At 38.5% G+C, this 24,876-nt stretch overlaps 1 protein-coding gene and 1 non-coding gene across 2 annotated transcripts; one reads left to right on the top strand and one right to left on the bottom strand.

Moving 5' to 3' along the window:
- Nucleotides 1-8,376: 8,376 nt before the first annotated feature.
- LOC128282093 (uncharacterized) lies at nt 8,377-19,148 on the bottom strand. Its single transcript, XM_053020288.1, has 2 exons — nt 18,761-19,148; nt 8,377-8,900 (listed from the first exon to the last, which is right to left on the bottom strand). The coding sequence occupies exons 1-2, from the start codon at nt 19,146-19,148 to the stop codon at nt 8,377-8,379; spliced, it is 912 nt and encodes a 303-aa protein (XP_052876248.1).
- On the top strand, nt 16,615-16,720 carry LOC128282835 (small nucleolar RNA R71). Its single transcript, XR_008273189.1, has one exon. It is a non-coding gene; the product is annotated as a small nucleolar RNA R71 (small nucleolar RNA).
- Nucleotides 19,149-24,876: the final 5,728 nt, after the last annotated feature.

The following is a 24,876-nucleotide window of genomic DNA, read 5'->3' as shown; positions in this document are numbered from 1 at the left end:
TCTGGTTTAATCTAAATAGAGTCTACAATGAAGGAATTAATCAAATTGTGAATAGGCTAGTTATGTTTATAAACTCTTATATGCAAGAGGTAAATAGTTTGGAACATGTATTGCCACAATTACAATAGGCATATGGCCTCATTTGGGAATCGCCAACAATGAATTTAATGAATGTAACACCCTTTACCCATATCTGACACCGAGACAGCGTTCGAGGCATTATTGGACTTAAACATAAACAAACACACAAAACCGAGATATAATGTAATATCCTGATTTTGGGCCTAGTCAGAATAGCGGTTTCGTGACCACAAAATCCGAGATATAAATAATTATTTTATGATTATTTTGAGGTCTATGATATGATTGCATGATTGTGTGAAAATTTCGTGAAGAAATTTTATGTATAAAGTGCTTAAATTGAAATTAGGGACTAAATCGAATAATTTGTAAAACTTGCATTCTAGAAGTTTCTAGTATGAAATTGTTTTGAAATATTAATTAGGAGGTCTTAAATATCAATTTTACCAATTTCTAAGTCTATGGACAAAAATTGGACATGGATGGAATTTTTGGAAAGTTTAGTAGTAAGGGCAATTTGGTCATTTAGGGGTAAAATGAATTAAAATACAAAATTAAAAGCCAATTTTGCTCATCTTCAACCCCATGGCCGAATATAGCAAGGAGAAACCATGGCTAGGGTTTTTCAAGCTTCCAAGCTCGATTGTAAGTCCGTTCTAGCCTCATTTTTAATGTTTTTTACGTTTTTGGAGTCTCGGTAGCTCGATTAAGCTTATGCTAGCAATAATTCAACCTAGAGTTCATATTTGGAAAAATACCCATAGGTGAAATTTGTGTATTTTGGTGTTTTATGATAGAATATGAGGTTTTGAATTATGTTAGACAACTTGTACTACTCGGTTTTAAGTGAAAACGAGCAAAAGGGCTTAATCGGTAAAAATACCTAATAGTCATAAGTACATGTTAGAGTGAGAATTTGATGTTACCATAGAAGGGAAAAATGATCAGCATGTCATAAAACATAAGAAAATAGGCTGAAGTTTAATTTACGAGCTTTGGGGCAAAAGTGTAAATATGCAAAAGTTTAGGGGCAAAATTGTAATTTTTCCAAAATATGATTTTGGGTCAATTTGTATAATGTGAGTCCTAATTAGACTATATTTTAAATGATAGAGCAAGGAAAACTAAATTCGGGCTAAAATGGGGAAAATACCAAGTTGTGGACGAAATGGTAAAAGTAGCCATTTTCGCATACGAGGTAAGTTCATGTGTAAATGTAGTAACATAATTGTCATTTTAAGCAATTTAATGTTGTTTATATGATATGATGCTGATTATTATCATGAAATATTATGCTTTGTGGTTATTGTTGAATAATATGTAATTATGTGAATTACTTGATGAGTATGAACTATCACCGAGTATCGGTTCCGACATTCCGTGGAAGACGGCAAAGATGTGAGATCAAGGAAAAAATCCCGTTTGAACCTAAGGATTAGATTAGGATACAAGTGACATGTCACTAGGATGGTTGAGCATCCGAACTCGTTGAGTTGAGTCCGAGTTCACTTATGGATGCGAATGTCCGAACTCGTTGAGTTGAGTCCGAGTTCGTGAGATATAACTAGGCATCCGAACTCGTTGAGTTGAGTCCGAGTTCACTTATGGATGCGAACACCCGAACTCGTTGAGTTGAGTCCGAGTTCACTTATGGGCGGGTTACATGGTAGCTTGGCTACATATGTGGCACTTATGTGCAAACTTTCCATGTATCCGAATTATATTCCGATGTGTTCAACGGGTAAAATTCTACTCAAATGGAGGAATACTCGAGATGAAAGCGACGTATTGGTAAGTGTTATGAAATGAATACTTTGAACAGGTATGTACTTAACCCTCGGGTTGAAAAGTCGATATAACAACAATATGGTAAGATGATAAATGAAAATGTGATATGAATGTCTCGGTGATGATTATGCAAATGATGTTTTATGTTTGCGTATATAGTTGTGTTACTTGCTATTTGCATGTGAGCTTACTAAGCATTTATGCTTACTCCCTCCTTTTCATTCCTTGTAGTGTTGATAAGCCAGCTCGGAAATTGGGAATAGTCGGAGGCACACTCACACTATCCGTATACCATCTTGGCATAATGGCTTGTATATTTTGAGTATGGCATGTATAGCATTATAATCATTTTGTATATATGGTCTTATGATATGGTTATTGAGTGGTATGAAAATGCTTGGTAATGATTAGCCATTGGAATGGCTAATCATGAACATATTTGGTGTTATGTATGCTAAATTGCTAGCTAATCCATGGAAACCATGAAATGGGTAAAATTTACCATAAAATAGATTCAGACAGCAACAGTGATGTGAGATTGAAAAATCATTAAAACTAGTAGATATACAATTAGATGATGAATAAAATATGGAATTGAAGAATTATGAGTCTATTTTCATATGGATGGAACAAAACAGGTATATGAGTTATATTTTATGAGATGTTTAAATTTTTGTGAAACAGGTCCAGAGCGATTTCTGGATCCCATGTTCTGACTTTGGAAATTCACCATAAATTTTTAAAAGATAATTATAAGTCAAGATTTATATGTAAAGATTCCTTGTTTAGTCTAGTTTTATAAGAAACAAACGGCATAGTCATTGAAACTCTGTACAAGGAGATATCTGATTCGTAATACACAGAGGTCAGAGCATTCGAACCCTGAAACATGGGAGACTTTAACTAAAAAACTGTACTAATTTGCTAGACCAAAAATTCTAGAAAAAAATTAGTAAATATATATATGAGTCTAGTTTTAGGGAAAATTTACGTAATTGGATTTCGAGTTTTGGAACTCGAGATATGAATTTTTAAGTGACTGTGATGCAGATTGCTAGCTTGACTGAAAATTTTAAAAATAAATTGTTTGAGCTGTTTAAGTAATGAATTAAGTCTGTTAACACCTCGTGTTCGACTCCGGCGTCGGTCTCGGGTATGGGGCGTTACATATAAAATTTCGTCCAAATTTAAAAATTTTCAATCCCATGCAAATTGTCCCTTATAAGGGCCTACGAGGCCCAAAACATACATCAAGAGGGGTTCGGGACTAAACCGTAGACTTTAGAAAAATTTGAGAAGACTTGGAAATTTTCTTGTTTTGGAGAGTCACACGACCGTGTGGCTTAGGACACGCCTGTTTAGCTCTTTGTTTATGACATCATCAACAAAATGAGGTCACACGGCCAAGTCACAAGCCCGTGTGCTTAGGCCGTGTGGCGAATAAAATTAAAAAAATCAAGTGCAGACTTCACACGGCTTGGGCACACGCCCATGTCCTGAGGCCGTGCCCTCCACATGACTGAGACACACGGCCGTGTTTCTGCCTGTGTGTTTACTACTGGGCATTCTATTTTGCATAATTAGGGTGCAGGGGACACACAGCCGGATCACACGCCCATGGGGCAGACCGTGTGTCACACACGGCCTAGGCACATGCCATGTCTCTAGCCGTGTGGACAATTTCTAGGCTATTTTCCAAGCCATTTACCACCCTTAAGCACTCACACACTTAAACCCACTTCATGGCATACAACATAACACTTTTATCATATGAAGCATGGACATTTTATGTTTTTAATAAGTCAATGTATAACATTTTCAAGTTAGTAGGTTTACCCAAGGTATTCCACATCAATTTCATGAATAATCATCTTTGCTATCCTATTTCCAAGTTATAAATTTGTACCAAATTTATTGCCATGCACATTAATCATATTTAATCCATTAAACATACATGCCATCCATCACAATCATGATCATAAACAATCGCAATCACAAGCCACATCAAACATCCATCAAGTGGCTACAACAAGCATAAACACATTTGCATGCATGCATAATTGATTAGGGTTACAACCCAAATAATCAATATGAGCCACCTTTAATGGCTAATCAATAACATCTTCATTAGCCAACACATTCGGCTAATCAATATGGCACATAACAAAAAGACCAAGTTCTTATACATTCCATATTCAAAATGTTGAATCTAACTATACCAATGTAACACCCCAAACCCAGCCCAGATGTTATGGCCGAATTTGGCATGTCAAATTGAATTGTTTTAGCGAAAATCGTGTTTTCATTTAAAACCCTTCTTAAAATAAAATAAAATCTTAATTAACAAAAAAACTCCTTCCAATCACTTGTTTGAAACATAAGATTTGATGAAAACATGTCACTTAAAAATTTAGTTGCGGAAACATAGAAAAGACATACTATAGTTTAAGAAACCAAGTTCAACTTCTTATAATTACATCACATAGGAATAATAATCCAAATAATAACAAAATGGAAGCCCTATTACAATTTGATTTGAAATGTACTTAATTAAATAGAAACTTATATGCTTAAAAAAAACAAGTCCAAGTTAACTTGCTAGCTGGCCACCCAGAGTCCCTCCAAACATTGAACCTAATTCCCTACCACAGTTGATTAGAAAGAGTGAGGAAAGAACAGCGTAATAGATTCGTAGCAAAACTGATTGGAAGAACAACCACTTACACTAGATTCGGTCGAAGAGTATTTGGCCCTTGAAAGATTCAGCTTTTCGGCTTTCAAACTTAGTATGGTGAATAAGGTTTATTTGGTATAGATTAAAGAAGAAGAGTAGAAGAAGGAATCGGCTAAGCGAAACAATGAAAATTGTGTAGAGAAAGAATACAAATCAGCACAAAGAAAAGAGAGTAAAACAAAAGGGTTTCGACTTTTAGGGAAAAGGGTTTTCGGTAACAGGGTGAAGGAAATTTGGCATTAGCCTGGCAACCCTGCATTCGGCACTTATTTATAGCCCCTATAGCCAAGTTTCTTGGCCCTCAATTCCCCATTTAGCTTCATCTCTTCCCCTTTCTGATCTCTTCGTTTTTCTCCCGATAACCCCTTGATCCTTTACTTAATTTTCTCTTCTGAACACTCCCCTTAGTGTCCATCTTCACGCCACTTCCAACCTTCTAGAAGGACAAAATTAAACTTCTAAAAAACACTAAGCTAGGATTCGAACCTTGGATCTTCTTGCTAGCTACTAACACCACCTCCCTACACTCTAAGTGGCGTCACTTAGCCACTCCTCCACAAGGTTTTTTTGATGCCATTTTCCCCTATCTTTATTTAAAGGCCCAACTACTTGCCAACAAGGTCCTTTTAATTATTAAACTATAATTTCTTCAACCCTAGATTTGAACTCAAACCTTGACTAAGACCTACCATCACGTAATTAACACTTAACCAGAAATGCTGAGCACAAAAAAGAAAAATTCGAGTTTTCAGGATTTTTGGGTTTCGAGATTTTTGGGGCGTTACAACTCTACCCCTTAAAAGAAATTTCGTTCTTGAAATTTTACCTGATTCAAATAGTTGAGGATATTGACGTCGCATTGCTTCCTCAGGTTCCTAAGTAGCCTCCTCAGTCTTGTGATTACGCCAAAGCACCTTGACTAATGGAATGGACTTCCTTCTTAGTACCTTAACATCACGACCAATTATTTGTATGGGCTCTTCCTCGAAGGTTAGGTCTAGCCTGACCTCGATTTCCTCAACTGCTACGACATGTGAAGGATCTGAGCGATACTGCCTCAACATGGAAACATGAAACACATCGTGGATCTGGCTTAGTTTAGGAGGTAACTCTAGCTGGTAAACGACTAGCCCAATCCGCCTTACAACCCGATATGGCCCAATGAACCTTGGGCTTAGCTTCCCCTTCCATCCAAACCTTAATACCTTCTTCCACGGAGAGACCTTAAGAAAAACTAAGTCCCCCACTGTATACTCTATCTCACGATGCTTAAGGTCAGCATATGATTTCTTTCTATTCGAGGCTTTCTTCAACTGATCTCGAATCAACTTTACCTTATCCTTAGTATCTGCTACTAACTCAGAGTCCAAAACTCTTCGTTCGCCCAACTCCATCCAACATGTTGGAGTTCGACACCTTCGCCCATACAGTGCCTCATACGGACCCATCCTAATACTTGCTTGATGGCTATTACTGTATATGAATTCGGCCAACGGAATATAGTCCTCCCAGCTACCTCGGAACTCAATACACATCCCCTCAACACATCCTCCAATACTTGGATCACCCTTTCCGACTGTCCATCAGTTTGAGGGTGGAATGCCGTACTGAAGTTTAACCTAGTACCCAATGCCTCATGTAGCTTCTTCCAAAATTGCAAAGTGAAACGTGGGTCCCTGTCCGATATTATGGAGACTGGCACTCCATGCAATCTCACAATCTCCTCAACATACAACCTAGCCAGCTTTTGTAATGAGTAATCAGTATGAACCGTTACAAAATGGGCAGACTTGGTTAACCAATCCACTATAACCCATATCGAGTCTTTCTTAGTAGGCGTCAAGGGTAACAAAGTCCACAGTGATCCTTTCCCACTTCCAGAGTGGAATCTTCACTGGCTGAAGCAATCTCGAAGGCAACTGATGTTTCGTTTTCACTTTTTGACAGACTAAAGATTTGCTTACGAACTCCATAACCTCATGCTTAAGTCCAGGCCACCAATAAAGCTCACCCAAATTTTGATACATCTTGTTTCCGCCAGAATGCATTACATAGAGACCATTATGTGCTTCCCATAGAATAGAGTGCCTTAGATCATCGTCCTTTGGTATACACATTCTCCCACGGAAACACAATACTCCTTCACTATTTATCCCAAAGTCCGATGTCTCTCTACTCTCTACTTTTTTAAAATGAGTACCCAACGTCTCATCCACTAACTTCTTACTCCTTATCTGCTTGACCCATACCGGTTTTACTTGAAGCTCAGCTAACAAGCTACCATCATCCATTATAATCGTTTTGTATGTTGTCTGTCGAGAAGTATGGAACTGTTGGTAACGGTTAGCCATGGGAATGGTTATTCATGATCACTTTTGGTATATGTATGACAAACTCTAGTTGATCCATGGAGGATCATGAAATAGGTAAAGTTTACCTTAAAAATAGATGCTGGCAGCAGCAGTGATGTGGATGTGAAAAATCACTAAAAATAGTAGGAATGGAATTAAATAGTGAATAAATTATGTAATCGAACCATGATGAATTTATTTTCATAGGAAAGTAACGAAACGTTATATATGAGCAGTATATTATGAGATGTTAAAGTTTTCGTGAGACAGGGCCAGAACGGTTTCTGGATCCCCTGATCTGATTTTGGAAATTCTATATAAATTAACCAGAGATAATTAGAAGTCATACCATATATTTATAGATTCCTTTTTGAGTCTAGTTTCATTAGAAACAAACGGCATAAGTATTGAAGCCCTGTACAAGGAGTTATCCAAGTCGCATTGCAAAAAGGTCAGAGTAGTCAAACCCTGTAACAGGGGAGACTTTAACTAATAAACTGTACTAATTGTCCCGACCAAAAATTCTAGAAAACAATTTGTAGATGGAAATATGAGTCTAGTTTCAGGGAAAAATTACGAAACTGATTTTCGAGTTTTGGAACTCAAGATATGATTTTTAAGATGACAGTGACGCAGTTAGCCAACTGCCTGGAAATTTTTAAAATGGACTATGAAAGCAAGTAATTTAAGTCTGCAAACCCCTCGTGTCCGACTCCGGCAACGGTCTCGGGTACGGGGTGTTACAGTGCATCATGCTCATCCTTATCTTTTGAGTACTCCAAAATGTCATCTATAAAGACTACCACAAACCGATCCAAGTAGGGTTGGAAAACCCGATTCATGAGATCCATGAAAGCGGCAGGTGTATTCGTTAGCCCAAATGGCATCACCAAAAACTGTAGTGCCCATAACGAGTTCTGAAAGCTGTCTTATGAACATCTACCTCCTTAACCCTCAATTGGTGATACCCCGATCATAGATCAATCTTCAAGAAAACGGACGCTTCCCTAAACTGATCGAAAAGATCATCGATTCTCAGCAAAGGGTACTTGTTTTTAATAGTTAACTTGTTTAACTGTCAATAGTCGATGCACATTCGTAAGGTTCCATCCTTCTTCTTTGCGAATAACACCAGTGCTCTTCATGGAGATACACTTGGCCGTATGAATCCTCGATCCAACAATTCCTGAATCTTTGCCTTAAGTTCCACCAACTCCTTTGGTGCCATCCGATAAGGAGCGATAGACACTGGAGCCGTCCCAGGTAACAACTCGATTCCAAATTCCACTTCTGTGTTGGGTGGCAACTTAGTCAGCTCCTCGGGAAAAAATCTGAAAATTCCCTAACTATTTTCAACTCCTTAACAGTAGGGCTCTTCGCCTCCGTATTACTAATATAAGCCAAAAAGGCTTTGCATCACTTTCATACTAACTTCTCAGCCCTTAATACCAAAATCACATTCGACAGATAGTTTCGACGTTTACCAATCACCACCACTTCTTTATCCTCTGCCGTTCTTAACACAATTTGCTTTGCAGTGCAATCCAAGGTGGCTCGGTGCTTCACCAGCCAATCCATACCCAAGATTAAGTCAAACTCGCTAAACAACAGCTCCATCAAATCCACTAAAAAGGTAACCCCTTGGACTACTAAGGGTACCTCCCTAAACAACTTAGTCACTTCTACTGACTGCCCTAACGAACTTATCACAGCTATCTCACTCGCAGTAATTCCAAATATATCACCCAAAGATTCAGTCATATTGCATGCAACATATGAATGCGTCGATCCAATATCAATCAATGTTGTGTAAGGTAACTCATATATAAAAAACATACCCGTTATCACATCTGGGGCATCCCGGTCTTCTCGGTGATGAGTAGCATAAACAAAAGCTAGCTGTCTCACCTCAACATGGCTTGCATTTCTACCTGGTGCTCCACGTCCTTATCCATTGCCATTACCGCCCCTAGCCTGCCCACGATCCTTTGGCGGTAGCTGACCACCCCTTGGTGGCTAAGCACGACCTTAGCCTACTACTAGCTCTCGACCTGGCATTCAGAGGCAATCTTTGATCCTATCCTCCATAGACCCACAAGTGAAACAAGCTCCCATTCTCTTCCAACACTCGCCACTGTGGCTTATCCCACAATCAGCACAAGGTGGCACCCTTGGATTAGCAGCAGGGGGCCCTGCTCTAATTGCCCTGTTATTTCTAGCCCTAGCCCTAGGCCTCTGATCGCGATTTTCGTGTGACAGGTTTTAAATATTTATAATTAATCGTTCTTGAAATTAACTATTATCACGATGTAGGTAAGTGTACCTATCGAACAACAGTATAGTTTTAGCAAGACCGAATTGTCGAACCCAAAGGAACTAAAAGTACTAGTAATGACTGTCTTTCTATTATCTAGCCTAAGAATAAAAGGGGTTTGTTTTAACTAACTAATTATCTAAACGAAGAATGCATAGAAAATAGAATTGGGGAATTACTTTTGGAAAAACGATTGAATTAAGACAATACCTAAGGAAAAATCCACCTAGACTTCACTTGTTATTCTGACTCCGAATCAGATGATTTATTCTTTTAACTTATTCTGTTGAGATCCCTAAATTATGTTATTATCCCTATTCAAGACTAATAACGTCTAATCCCTATTTTGAATAATTGAGACTTTTCTCTAATTAACACCCTAGGGCTGCATTAACTCGATTTATGGATCCCCTTATTAGGTTTCAACCTAATCCAGCAAAATCTTGTCACCCTATCTTTAGGCGCGCAATCAACTCTGCTTAATTATGACAAATGTACTCTTAGACGGGGTCTATTCCTCCTCCGAATAAGAGCTTATCTTGAATCAAGATCCGGGATATCAAAACAAGAATTAAGAACACATAATTAAGAACAAGTTAAATATTTATGATACAATTCGAAAATAATAACAAGATTCATCTTAGGTTTCATTCCCTCGGTATTTAGGGATTTAGTTCATAACTAAAAGGAAAACATCTCAGAAGAATAATGAATACAAAACATAAAGAAAACCCAAAACTCCTGAAGGGAAATTGAGGGGAGATCTTCAGTCTTGATGGTGAATTCGGCTTCTGAGATGGATAAATCGGCTTCCCTTGAGCAGTTCCCTGCCTTTTTCTCTCTCTGTGTGTTTTCCTCTTCCTTTAGGGTGTATTTATAGGCTTTAGAATGCCTAAAAACCCTCTAAATTAGCCTTTTCCAAATTGGACTCAACTTGGGCTCGATAGGGACACGTCCGTGTGCCACACCTGTGTGAGTCGTGCTTCGATTCTGTCAGATTGACACGACCGTATGGTCTATCCGTGTGATGAAGTCCAGGCCATGTTGATCTCGTACTTTGGCCTATTTTCTCTGTTTTTGGCCCGTTTCTCGTTTCTTTCGCTCTTCTATTCTCACTTAAGTATAAAATATGAAATTAAGGCATTAGGAGCATCGAATTCACCAATTCTAAGGAAAAATCATCCATAAAATGTGTTAAGCATGGGATAAAAATATGTGTAAATTACGGTTTATCAAATACCCCCACATTTAAGTAATTGCTTATCCTCAAGCAAAATTCTCAACTCATAATCAAAATAAATTCTTCTCAACCTATAATTTCTATTGATAATATCTCAAAATAATCCATAGGTAATCATACATTGAAAATTCAACTGAAAGAACATCAAAGTTTCAAACATTCCAAGTTGAGTATTTAGTCATGCAAAACTTTAGGCATCTCCCCTTATCTAAGTGGTTACCTCGATTCGAAATCTCACGGAGTTGAACATCCTCACTAAAGATTCACTCAAATCACTCAAAGTGTTTAAGGACAATGTAAGTAGCACTCATCAGCCAATACGAAAAGTTATTACCATAGTCTTGCATGAAAATCATATCTCCACCACTATAAATTGAGATGATCCATCAATCAAAAGGTCTTTAGAGGGTTGTAACGTGGTTTTGGTTAGGAGGTGTGGTCACAAGCTGAAAGAAACGGTTAGAATCGAGATTGAATTGAAAAATCACTTAACTAGAAAAAAGATTTAATCATTACTTGCATATAACAGAGCTTCTTCACAGAACATCAAATTTAAATACATAAGATCAAAAACAAAAGATTACTACTAATGTGTATACATAATTTTTTTAAGAACAAGTTAAATAACATAGACTAACTATTAAGAACAAGACGTAGTTGAGTAACTATTTCAATTCAAATCTCGACAAAAATAGAGATCAAATTTAATTTATGGAATTTCAACAATAATGGGTTAAGGGTTAATATTAAGGGTAATACAAGAAATGGCTTGTTAGGCTCAAAGGGGTTCATTAGGGGTTAATCGTGGAGGTAGGCTTTTCATGGCATGAATAGGTTAATCCTAAGTGCCTTAATCATTTTGACATATCAAATCAAATGGTATGGTCTTGACATGCATAATCAAGCAAGTTCTAGAATAACAGTTCAATACTGACGGACTCAAAGCAATAATAAAAGTGAGCATGAAAGAATTAATAGATGCTCAAAAGGCTCAAAAATCTCACAAAAATTATGGCTTTTTGATGTTTAAAACTTGTGAATTCCAACTCAAAGTAATACCTAAACTTTGGGGAAACAACCTAAAAGTTTAAATTCTTAAAAATCAACTTATCATGCTCGATTCTCTAATGTCTTAAAGTTTAAACAATCAATGCATAAATGCCTATGTTTTAATTCAAGATATATCAATAAAAGTCATAAATCAATCAAAATTTATCCTAAACATGATATGAGAGCTTTTCAAGAGAACAAGGCAGTCATTTAGGGATTTTTCTGATAATGAAATGAATACCCCCCACACTTAAGATGTACAGTGTCCGCAATGTACAAAGATAGATATATAGAAAAGAATATAAAAATAAGTTAGGGAGAGAAGTGAAACTTCCTGAATGATGAATGAATTTCCTTGAACTAGAGTTTTGGAGAATAATCGGCGTGAGGGTGGAGGAGGATACTCCGGTGGTGGTAGAGGTTCATTAGTCCATAAGTCCTGCGCCAGAAGAATATTATATCTAGTGGTGGCTATGGTTGTGGTTAAGCAGGACATGGCAGTCATGGAGAACCTTTCCCGGTGAAGTTTTTAGTTCCTATTTGATGATGAGCTTTAGAGCTTTTTATAACTGTGATAGCATCAGGAACTCTTTTAGAAATATATAAGGAAGAATGATTACTCGGTAGGAAATAGTCGGAATTCAAAATTGTTAAATAAAAATTATAAATCCTAAAAAAAATAAGATGAAAGAAAAATAAAAAGTAGTCTTAAAATAAAATAAAAGTAAAAACATAAATTAATAAATAAAAGTTTCTAAACATCTTCATCGCAAGATGGTTCGCGAGGACAGGGTGGCGATGAGATGTGGAGGTGCTGACAGATCTGCTGTAGAGTAGCATCAATGTTGTCAAACCATTGAAAACACTGCTGCTCGAATCGAGTGCGGCGCTCAGAAATGTCAGCTTATGAAGCCGCCACATGAACTGGATGAGAGGGTGGTGGTGGCTGAGATGGTGGGTCCTCGTGCGTTGGGGGAACATCATCAGTAATGTCCTCGGGGGTCTCCTCCTCGGTAGATTGGGCAAGATGATATTGAGGAGGGTAGGTTCCTCAGTGCTTTTCGATCATCCTCATGCTTAGCATGCTTGAGATGCCTTATGGATACATCTGGCCAATGAGGGTCAAGGATGATTCTTGGGCCGCAGTGCGGAGGAGCCCAAAGTGTCGAGCCAACCGAGTAACATAGGGGCCAATGGAGATGACCCCCTGCCTATGCCGCTCCGTTTGGTGCTGAATGGCGAGGGCAACGAAATAAGCAAGATCGATGACGTGCCCGTGCAACATACATCGCAGAAAATAGGCATCGTGAGTGTTGACGACTCTAGTGCTCTTTCGCCTTCCCGTAATCGTGTGAGCCAAAATGGCGTGAAGGTACCTCAGAGATGGAGGGAGAACCGATGCCTTGGAGCGGCTAGGATTATAGGTGGTTGCATCTGGTACTAGTGTGTCCCAGCACCGTGAAGGACAACGATGGATATGGCGGTTGAGAGTATCTAAGTCATTCTCCTCCTTGAACTTCTCCGTATATAAGCCCAATGTCGTACCGAATTCTAGGACGCTGAGCTAGCGGACTAATTTGCCTAGGCAAAATTTCACTGTGCCGGGATCATCGTAGTTCATCATTACGATCTGAAGATGAAACGTTGAACATAGTTCCATCATGAGCTCGAGATATGTTGGCTCAATGATCTCAAAGAAAAGTGCCCAAGGGTCGGTGGTTAGGAGGGCCCGAATCGCATTAGCCAACTAAACTTGTCCTACTGTAGTCCAGTCGATGTAGTGGCCCACAATTAAAGGTCAGGCTCGAAGTATTTGGAAAATTTCTTCTTGGGGCCCGATGGGGAATTGTAGGAAAGGGTGGCGAATTTTCGCAGTAGGACCCGTAGAAGATGACTGTCCCTTCCTTTTTTTTGAATCAAGGACAGCAGCCTTTTTACCACGTGAAGATGACATGGTACCTACAATTTGAAACATTAATTCGTCTTGACGAGTAGACAGGGTAAAATGCGACTAAATTCAAGGAGGGAAAATCCATAAATATGTTCAGCCACAACTACTAAGTTTAACTAAAATAATAAGTTCAATGGCATACTTTTGTGGCATTAGCATGGTGATATAAGGAAAAATGGCAAAGAATGGAATGCAACATACTATATGAATGAACAGAAATGTTAACACAAGAGGCATGAATATTTCAACTATCCTAACCATGACTATTCACTTCTAACTAATCAAATGGAGTAGAGAAATCATGTAATAAGTAAGAATTTGAACATGAAAAGATAATAACTACTGTAGATATGAAATGTGAGTGATAAAGAGATGAAAAGAACATAATGCATAGTACTATGATAACTTAACATGAAAAATGAGTGCAATTAAAGGGAAAAGAGTAAACAAACGCTAGAAAGGGGAGAATGAGCGTCAAAAATAGAGTTGGAGGCGGTGTACGGGCGTGACAGGGAGGGCGTGTGGACTTGCAGCGGCTAGGGTTAGGGATTTTTGGGTGAAGAAGACAATGAATAGTGCAACCTATTTATAAATTTTGGGGCACACGCCCGTGGTCCCCAATTTTAGCCCGTATGATTCGCGAATTTTGAATTTGGGTGCGTCTGACATTTAATACACGCCCGTGTTCCTTGGGCGTGTGGGTGCACACAGTCGTGTCGCATGACCATGACTGGCTTCGTTTGCTTCTCCTACGCCCGTGTATATGGGCCCACGCCCGTGTTAATTTAACAGGTTCGACCACGGGGGCTAGACACGGGCATGTCGCACGCCCGTGTTAATTTGATAGGTTCAGCCGCGGGTTCAAGGCAAGGGTGTGTCGCACGCCCGTGCTGTTTTGGTAGGTTCACCAACGGCTATGTCACACGGTCGTGGCGATTTGTCGTTGCCCGTGTTGGGGAAATCTTTGCCCTGTTTCCACACGGTCATAAGCACGCCCATGTGCATGGCCGTGTCTGTGTGGAAAACCTGTATTCAAGATCTTCGTTATTAAGTTAGGTGTTAAATACTAAAATTTAAAGAAATTAATATTGTTAGTGCTCGGGTTGCCTCCTGAGAAGCGCTTATTTATAGTCTAAGCTCGACTTACCTCTTTATTGAATGGTCATGGTGGTTCGAGGAGTTTATACTCCTCATTCCTGCTATCATTCTCATTAAAATAAGGTTTTAGACGGGTGTTGTTTACCTTAAAAGTGCCGAACTTGGGATGACTTACCTCAACTGTACCGAATGGGAAAATGTTAAGTACCGTAAGAGGGATTTCTTCATTCGGTTTGGTAGTGGCAATGTGAGGATCTGCGGCATCTAATAATACTTTATCTCCAACCTTAAGTTGATTTGGAAAGGCATTGAGCTCGTTCTGGCATAGTTTTGGTTTATCGCGTGGTCTCGGTTTATGCATCCACCATTCATCTAGCTCCTCGATTTGTAGCCTTCGATCTTCATGAATAGGTTCTCTACAATTTCTTGGGAATGGTTCATGTACTTCCTTTAGACTCATTTCTTGCAAAGTAGGTGGCACCATATTGTCAGTTTTAGTAGAATGGTTTAGACAATCACCTTCAATTTCCGATGAATTGCCAGAATTTCGAGCTTGAAGGGTGATTGTTTCGTCTCCCACACGAAGTGTGAGCTCACCTGTGCCAACATCAATAATGATTTGAGCAGTTGCTAAAAAGGATCGTCCTAAAATCAAAGGAGTGTTGCTATCCTCCTCTATGTCTAGAACAATGAAGTCAACGAGAAATATAAATTTATCGATTTTAACTAGCACATCTTCAATAATACTCCTAGGAAATCTTATAGTTTTATCTGTTAATTGAATGCTCATCCTAATCTATTTGGGTTTCCCAAGACCTAATTGTTTAAACATTTTGTAATACATGACGTTAATACTAGCCCCTAAATCAGCTAATGCGTTATTAACATCTAAACTACCAATTAAGCACGGAATCGTAAAACTCCCTGGATCTTTTAGTTTGTTGGGTAGTTTATTCTGTAGAATAGCTGAGCAAACTTTCGCTTATTTGCTAAAAGCTCCTTTAAAAATTTCATTGCGTTTGGCATCTGCAATAGAGCTTCAATATATGGTAAGTTAATATGTAATTTTTTTAAAAGTTTTAGGAATTTACCAAATTGTTCATCTGAGCGGTCTTTCCTTGTCGCATTGGGGTATGACACACGAGGTTTATATTCGACATTCACTGATTTATTTTTATTATGACCTACCTCACCTTGATCTCTGCTCACCATAGTTTCCTGCCTCGGTTTTGGCTTAAGCTCAACGAATCCTTCTTCATCTTGAACATTAATCGCATTGAGCTGTTCCCTTGGGTTGGGTTTAGTATTACTTGGCAAGCTACCTTGTGGTCGTTCAGAGATTAGTTTGGAAAGCTGGACTATCTGAGTTTTGAGCCCTTGGATTGACGCTTGTTGATTTTTAAGTGCTGTCTCGGTGTTCTAGAAATGGGTTTCTAACACTGAGATAAATTTAGACAGCATCTCCTCAAGGTTCGATTTCTTTTCCTACTGATAGGTGGTTATTGAAAACCTAGAGGATGTTGTGGTCTTTGATTTCCTTGACCGCCCCACGAGAAATTGGGATGGTTCCTCCAACCTGCATTATAAGTGTTACTATATGGGTTATTTTGGGATCTAGAGTTATTGTTACCTATATATTGGACTTGTTCCTCCTCGATGTTAGGGTTGAAGGGTTGATACTCTGTGCATGCTCCTCCTCCATTCGTCTTGCACCTCATCACTGGATGTACTTGAGTAAAACCAAGTAAACCATCAATCTTTTTATTTAGAAGTTCTACCTGGTGTGACAGCATAGTAACCGAATGGACGTTATAAACGCCTGCTATTTTAGTTTGCTTAGTCCTCATGACTTTCCACTGTTAGTTATTCAGTGACATATCTTAAATAAATTCGTAAGCCTCTTTAGGTGTTTTGTTGTTGATGGTTCCCCCAGCTGCTACATCAATCATTTGCCTTGTCGAGGGGTTCACACCATTGTAGAATGTTTGAATTTGCAACCATAGAGGTAATCCATGGTGAGGACACCTTCGCAGTAGGTTCTTAAATCTCTCCCATACATCGTAAGGAGGTTCTAAGTCCATCTGCACAAACGAAGAGATATCATTATGTAATTTGACTATTTTAGCCGGTGGAAAATATTTTAATAAAAATTTTTCGATCATTTGTTCCCAAGTAGTGATTGACCCTTGTGGTAATGAGTTCAGCCACTGTTTAGCTTTATTCCTTAATGAAAAGGGAAACAACTGAAGACGTATGACATCATCAGAAATGCCATTGATTTTAAATGTATCGCAGAATTCTAGGAAATTTACCAAGTGAGCGTTGGGATCCTCATCCTGCAAACCATCAAACTGAACAAACTGTTGTATCATTTGAATTGTGTTAGGTTTCAGTTCAAAATTATTTGCAGCAATAGCAGGCCTAACTATACTTGACTCAGTTCCTGTTAAAGTTAGTTTAGCATAATCACACATAGTACGAGGAGCAAGATTCTGATTTGCCAGTTCAATGGGTATCGCAGGAGGTAGCTGATTGTCTTGGTTTTCAACCATCTGCTCGGTTGGGGTTTGAGTATCGTCCTCTTGCTCATTGTCTGTGTATCGTAAGCTTCGCCTTATTTCTCTTTGGTTTTTGTGAACTGTATGATCGATTTCTTCGTTAAAAAGTAGTGGTCCTGACGGGTTTCTTCTAGTCATAAACTATAAAAACCTGCCAAGAGAAAGAAAAAGTAAATTAATAAATAATAAAGATAAAGTAAAATTAACTTGCAAGAAAAATAAATGGGTAAAGTAATAAAAATTGAGCGTTCCTAATATCTTAGTTCCCCAACAACGGTGCCAAAAACTTGATCGCGATTTTCATGTGATAGGTTTTAAATATTTATAATTAATCGTTCTTGAAACTAACTATTATCACGATGTAGGCAAGTGTACCTATCGAACATCAGTATAGTTTAGCAAGACCGGATTGTCTAACCCAAAGGAACTAAAAGTACTAGTAATGACTATCTTTTTATTATCTAGCCTAAGAATAAGGGGGTTTGTTTTATCTAACTAATTATCTAAATGAAGAATGCACAGAAAATAGAATTGGGGAATTACTTTTGGAAAAACGATTGAATTAAGACAATACCTAAGGAAAAATCCACCTAGACTTCACTTGTTATTCTGACTCCAAATCGGATGATTTATTCATTTAACTTGTTCCATAAGGATCCCTGAGTTATGTTATTATCCTATTCAAGACTAATAATGTCTAATCCCTAGATTGAATAATTGAGACTTTTCTCTAATTAACACCGTAGGGTTGCATTAACTCGATCTATGGATCCCCTTATTAGGTTTCACCCAAATCCGGCAAAATCTTGTCACCCTATCTCTAGGAGCGCAATCAACTCCGCTTAATTATGACAAATGTACTCTTAGACAGGGTCTATTCCTCCTCTGAATAAGAGCTTATCTTGAATTAGTATCCTGGGATATCAAAACAAGAATTAAGAACACATAATTAAGAACAAGTTAAATATTTATCATACAATTCAGAAAATAATAACAAGATTCGTATTAGGTTTCATTCCCCTTAGGTATTTAGGGGATTTAGTTCATAACTAAAAAGGAAAACATCTCAGAAGAGTAATGAATACAAAACATAAAGAAAACCCAAAACTCCTGAAGGGAAATTGAGGGGAGATCTTCAATCTTGATGGAGAATCCGGCTTCTAAGATGGATCAATCGACTTCCTTTGAGCAGTTCCTTGCCTCCTTCTCTCTCTGTGTGTTTTCCTCTTCCTTTAGGGTGTATTTATAGGCTTTAGAATGCTTAAAAACCCTCGAAATTAGCCTTTTTCGAATTGGACTCAACTTGGGCTCGGTAAGGACACGCTCATGTGCCACGCCCATGTGAGCCGTGCTTCGATTCTGCCAGATTGACACGGCCGTGTGGACTGCCAGTGTGAGGAAGTCCAGGCCGTGTTGATATCGTACTTTGGGCCATTTTTTTCGTTTTTGGCCTGTTTCTCGTTCCTTTCACTTTCCTATGCTCCCTTAAGTATAAAACATGAAATTAAGGCATTAGGAGCATCGAATTCACCAATTCTAAGGAAAAATCATCCATAAAATGTGTTAAGCATGGGGTAAAAATATGTATAAATTACGGTTTATCAGCCTCTGTCCAACAACCGGGGTCTCAGCCTCCCTCTTATTCTTACCCCTTTCTTTCTCCTGATTTAAGTGCTCAATGTGCTTTACCTCCTCCGCTATCTTTGCTTTCTCCACCAATTTCGAAAAAACTCGCTCCCTTTGTGGAGCTATTAATACCCTAAGGCTATCTCTCAGTCTGTCCTCAAACCTAATGCAACGCTCATAGTCCGTTGCCACCATTACTCTTGCATACCTACTAAGGTGTAGAAAGTCCGCCTCATACTCCGCCACCGATTTGTTTTCTTGAGCCAAGTTCAAGAACTCCTTCCTTCTAGCATCCACATAACTTGCAACCACATACTTCCTTTGGAATGCAGCTTTGAAAAACTCCCAAGTGACCATCTCCGGCTGGGTACCCTCTTTCACCGTCAGCCACCACTGGTAGGCTTCTTCCCTAAGTAGTGACACGGCTCCTTTTAACTTTTGTTCTGGTGAACAGTCCAGGTCCTCTATTATCTTTTCAGTGGCCTCCAACCAATATTCCGCCACGTTAGGAGCCACGCCCTTAAAGATCTCAGCCCTGTTCGATCAAAGTCGCTTCGGAATGGATCCCTGATTTCCAGTGCCGTTGTTAGGCCCAGCAACCCTTTCCAAAATCCTTAGCATTGCCTGCAACAATGCATCTTCTTCCGCGGCCCGATAATACGGTCCATTCCTAGTCACAGGTGAGGTCGGAGCCTCTTCTACTCCAACATCGGGCATATGGCTCGATGCCGACGATTCAGCCCTAACACTTTCACTGCCTCGGCCACGGCCTCTTGCACCTGTTCTAGCATTCATCGTTGATTCGTGTATTATCTGGATTAAAAATTTTATGAAGTTTTCGTTAGTTTAATAATAAAACCGATGTTTTATGAAAATATTTCAAAAGAGGATTGTTTTCAAAAATCCTCTATAGTTTTAAGTTCTTGTTGCCTTTGGTTCCATTCTAACAAAATCATCTAAAGTAGCCCTCTAACTATCTACTGTATAGCAATTTAAACAGGCTCAAGAACAGAAAAACTTACTTGGTTCGACATTGGAGACTCGGTGTGCCGCTCAGCAAGACTTCCCCTTTTCCAAAAACATTATAATTCGATCAAAATTTTTTTAAAACACAAAAAAGAACCAAGTAATAAGGACCACTTCACAGCCCGAGTTTTGCAACTGAACTCTGATACCATTAAATGTAACACTCCAAACCCAGCCCGGACGTTATGGCCAAATTCGGCGTGTCAAATTGAAGTGTTTTAGTGAAAACCGTGTTTTCATTGAAAACCCTTCTTAAAATAAAAGAAAGTCTTAATTAACAAAAAAACTCTTTTCAACCTCTTGTTTGAAACATAAGATTTGATGAAAACATGTCATTTAAAAATTTAGTTGCGGAAACGTAGAAAAGACATACTATAGTTTAAGAAACCATGTTCAACTTCTTATAATTACATCACATAGGAATAATAATCCAAATAATAACAAAATGGAAGCCCTATTACAATTTGATTTGAAAAGTACTTAATTAAATAGAAACTTATATGCTTAAAAAAAACAAGTCCAAATTAACTTGCTAGCTGGCCACCTAGAGTCCCTTCAAACATCTAACCTTCTACTGAGCATCACCTGAAAATAAAACAAAAGAGGGAGTGAGTTTTCGCAAACTCAGTGTGTATAACCCTCGACGAAAGGCAAGCATTCAAAAAAAAAATCACACATCAAACATGCAATGCAATCCCATCCCAATAATCCATCCGCTACACACCAGCTTCGTCCTTCATCACATCATGTGGGGATATAAATATCAACCCACCCAACCGGCACATCGTTAGTAGGCTGGTTTCGGAACTACTTTCATTTACATATTAGGCTCAAAAGCCATCGGTGGATCCATGATTGTCAAGCAACCATGCGATCCTCATATACTTCCTCCGTTCCATAATTCCCAACCCATTTGCAGCCTAAGTAGACTATCATATGTATGCAGCAGATATGCATGTCACATCCATAAAACTTACGTTCAACACCTAGGGGTATTTTGGTCATTTTTGCCCTTAAGGGCATTTCGGAAATTTCCCTTTAATATGGTTTTCACTTACCTCAGCCCATTAACAAATCCCATGAGCTAAGATGAATGAATACTATGCACCAGGTAGGATTCCAGAGAAGAGGAGGTGAGTCATTAAGACCGCTTAAGTACCATGCTCTCCCTAGATCTAATCCTAGACATACATATACCCGTTGCCACACCTTAACCCTGTGACTTGTCCACGGTCGCAATATATTAATTAAGGTTTACGTAGTTATCATATACTAGGCCTAAAACCCCTACATACATGCATATGACCCACTTGGCCCATCTCATTCATATGGCTCATCAGGCCCAATTCACATTCATATGGCCCATTAGGCCCAAAACATATTCATATGGCCCATTAGGCCTAAATCACCTTTATATTCATGCTCACACACAAATTTTCTATCACAGAGCATCACTTATCAAAATTTGCCTATTATGGGCCCAACAGCCCATTGGGCCCATTTAGCCCATTTTGGCCCTGTTGGCCAGATCACGGCCCGAGTCCATGAAATCACCCATAGGCCTCAGACAACCTATCGGTTTCCTCCTCACAAGTGTTCGCGCACTTGCAGGACTACCGCAGCCAAACTTTTGGCTTTTCGGTATTTCGACTTCTCGACATTTCGGCTTTTACCTATCTACTTGTGTGTGCAGTGTATGTACACACCTAGTAAGCAAGCGTGCTGCGATTCCCTTAGTCAGCAACCTACAAACGATATCACCCTTCAATTAATCACATGCTTAATACATATCTTCACTAAAACCTAAACCTCACCTTAACCTTACCTTGCGCGATAAGTATAATAGCCCCTTCTTAAATCACTAACCACGATCAACTCCTAGATCTGCACCAATCTTAATTATTAAAACCAGAATAATGGGTGACTCATATCCACCACAAGTCCCCTTACCTTAACTATGAACATTCGGCCACCTTAGCCAATAGGAGAGGAATACTTACCAAAATCGCAAACACCTAAAGAGTAATTTCGATAGAGAGCTAAGATCCGAGATCCGATATTAATTCCCTACCACAATTGATTAGAAAGAGTGAGGAAAGAACAGCGTAATAGATTCTTAGCAAAACTAATTGGAAGAACAACCACTTACACTAGATTCGGTCAAAGAGTATTTGGCCCTTGAAAGATTCGGCTTTTTGGTTTTCAAACTTAGTATGGTGAATAAGGTTTATTTGGTACAGATTAAAGAAGAACAGTGGAAAAAGGAACCGGCTAAGCAAAACAAAGAAAATTGTGTAGAGAAAGAATAGAAATTGGCACAAAGAAAAGAGAGTAAAACAAAAGGGTTTTTGGCTTTTAGGGAAAAGGGTTTTCGGTAACAGGGTGAAGGAAATTTGGCATTAGCCTGGCAACCATGCATTCGGCACTTATTTATAGCCCCTATAGTTGAATTGCTTGGCCCTTAATTCCCTATTCGGCTCCATCTCTTCCCCCTTCTCATCTCCTCATTTTTCTCCCTAATAACCCTTTGATCTTTTCCTTAATTTTCTCTTCTGAACACTCCCCTTGGAGTCCATCTTCACACCACTTCCAACCTTCTAGAAGGCTAAAATTAAACTTCTAAAAAACACTACGCTAGGATTCAAACCTTAGATCTCCTTGCTAGCTACTAACACCACCTCCCTACACTCTAAGTGGCGTCACTTAGCCACTCTTCCACAAGGCTTTTTTAATGCCATTTTCCCCTATCTTTATTTAAAAGCCGAACTACTTGCCAACAAGGTCCTTTTAATTATTAAACTATAATTTCTTCTACCCCTAGATTCGACCTCAAACCTTGACCAAGACCTACCATCGCGTAATTAACACTTAACCGTAAATGCTAAGCACAAAAAAGAAAAATTCAAGTTTTCGAGATTTTTGGGTTTCGGGATTTTTGGGGCGTTACAACCAAAATTTCCAAAATATGGATAGATATGGATAGATATGGATAGATCATGTTTCAAAGATCTCAAAAATGTAAAGAACATAAAAAACGGAGCTTGGGAGCACTTACAATCAACTTGAAATGTTGAAAACCCTACCTAGCTATAGAGATCATGAAATTTTCGGCTAGCACTTGGAGAAGATGAGAAAATTTTGACTTATTTTCCCCTTTTTATTCTTTTATTAACCAAATGACTAAATTGCCCTTTAATCCTTTCGTTCAAAATTTTCCTATTCATGCCCATTTTTGTCCAAAATTATAGAAATTTTCAAATTGCTATTGAAGACCTTCTAATTTATAATCCAATGCAATTTCATGCTTGAAGCTTCTAGAACACATATTTTGCAACTTATTAAATTTAATCCTTACTTCAAATTGGACACTTCAGGCATAGAATTTCTTCTTGAAAATTTCACACAAATATGCAATCATATCATGGACCATCAAATAATCATAAAATAATTAGTTTCTATTTCAAATTTGTGGTTTCAAAACCACTATTTCGACTAGACTTTAATTCCAGATGTTACATTTCTCCCCCCTTAGGGATTTTCGTCCCCGAAAATCTTACTGGTAAAAAGGTTTGGGTATTGTTTTCTCATGGTCTCCTCGGGCTCCCATGTAGCCTCTTCAACCCCATGTCTTTGCCATAACACTTTCAGCAAGGAAATGCTTTTGTTTCTCAATTGTTTGACTTCCTGTGCAAGAATCTTAATCGATTCCTCACCATAAGTCATATTCGGTCGAATCTCAACTTCTGTCGGTGAAATCAAATGTGAAGGATCAGATCAGTAGTGGTGCAACATAGACACATGAAACACATCATGAATCTTTTCCAACTCGGATGGTAAAGTCAACTAATAGGAAACCGACCCTATTCTCTCGATGATCTCATACAGTCTTATAAAACGGGGACTTAACTTTCCTTTTTTACCTATTCTTAAAACCATTTTCCATGGAGACACTTTTAAAAATACCTTATCACCGACCTGAAACTCAATCTCTTTCCGTTTCAAATCCACGTAAGATTTTTGTCTATCCGAAGCAGCTTTCAAACAATCACGAATTACTTTTACCTTTTCTTCAATTTCTTTAACCAGATCGACTCCATGAATCTGATTATCTCTGAGTTCAGTCCAATATAAGGGTGTTCTGCACTTACATCCATATAATGCCTTATAAGGTGTCGTTTTTAAACTCGACAAAAAATTATTGTTGTAGGCAAACTCCACCAATGGTAAGTACTTTTCCTAACTACCTTCGAATTCCAATACACAATATCGGAGCATGTCTTCCAAAATTTGAATTACTCGGTCAGACTGACCATCAGGCTGCAGATGGAAAGAAGTGCTAAAATTCAGCTTTGTACCCAAAGTTTCTTGTAACTTTTTCCAAAACTGTAAAGTGAACCTAAGATCTCTATCCGATACAATCGATATAGGTACTCCATGAAGTCTAACAATTTTACCAATGTACAATTCAGCTAACTTATCAAGTGAGTAATCAGTACGTACCAGGATAAAGTGAGCCGATTTAGTCAATCTATCGACAATAATCTATATGGCATCTTTCTTTTTAGGAGTTAAAGGCAAACCTGTCACAAAATCCATAGTAATTCGGTCCCATTTCCATTTGGGAACCATGATGGGCTGAAGTAAACCCGTTGGTACTTGGTGTTCAGCTTTTACTTGCTGACAAACTAAGCATTTCGATACAAACTCTGAGATATATCTTTCATACCATTCCACCAATACCTTTTCTTCAAGTCATTATACATTTTTTTGCTGCTCGGATGAACTGATAAACAATCGTCGTATGCCTCATTTAAAATATTCTGAATCAACTCAGTGTCCTTCTGAACATAAATCCTACCAGGGAATCTCAAACAACCCTTGGAGTCACTCAGAAAATTGGGTTCATTGCAGGACTAACATTGAATTCTCTTAGCTTGCAACTACTTATCAACTTTCTAAGCATTACAAATTTCTTGAAGAAAAGTCGATCTAGCTCTCAACTCGGTTAAAATCGAACCATCATCTGACAAAGTCAACTGTGTATTCATAGCCCTTAAGG

Source organism: Gossypium arboreum, chromosome 10 (assembly GCF_025698485.1).
Source record: "Gossypium arboreum isolate Shixiya-1 chromosome 10, ASM2569848v2, whole genome shotgun sequence".
NCBI classification, from domain to species: Eukaryota; Viridiplantae; Streptophyta; class Magnoliopsida; order Malvales; family Malvaceae; genus Gossypium; species Gossypium arboreum.
This window is presented reverse-complemented; position numbering and strand designations above follow the sequence as displayed.

Excerpts from the sequence above, each read along its gene's own strand:
- LOC128282093 (XM_053020288.1), bottom strand. The coding sequence starts at position 19,148 with ATGGTCACTTGGGAGTTTTTCAAAGCTGCATTCCAAAGGAAGTATGTG. Across the intron at positions 8,901-18,760 it reads TGGACAGAGGCTGATAAACC|GACGTGGAGCACCAGGTAGA; the intron begins GTAATTTATACA and ends GCAATGGATAAG.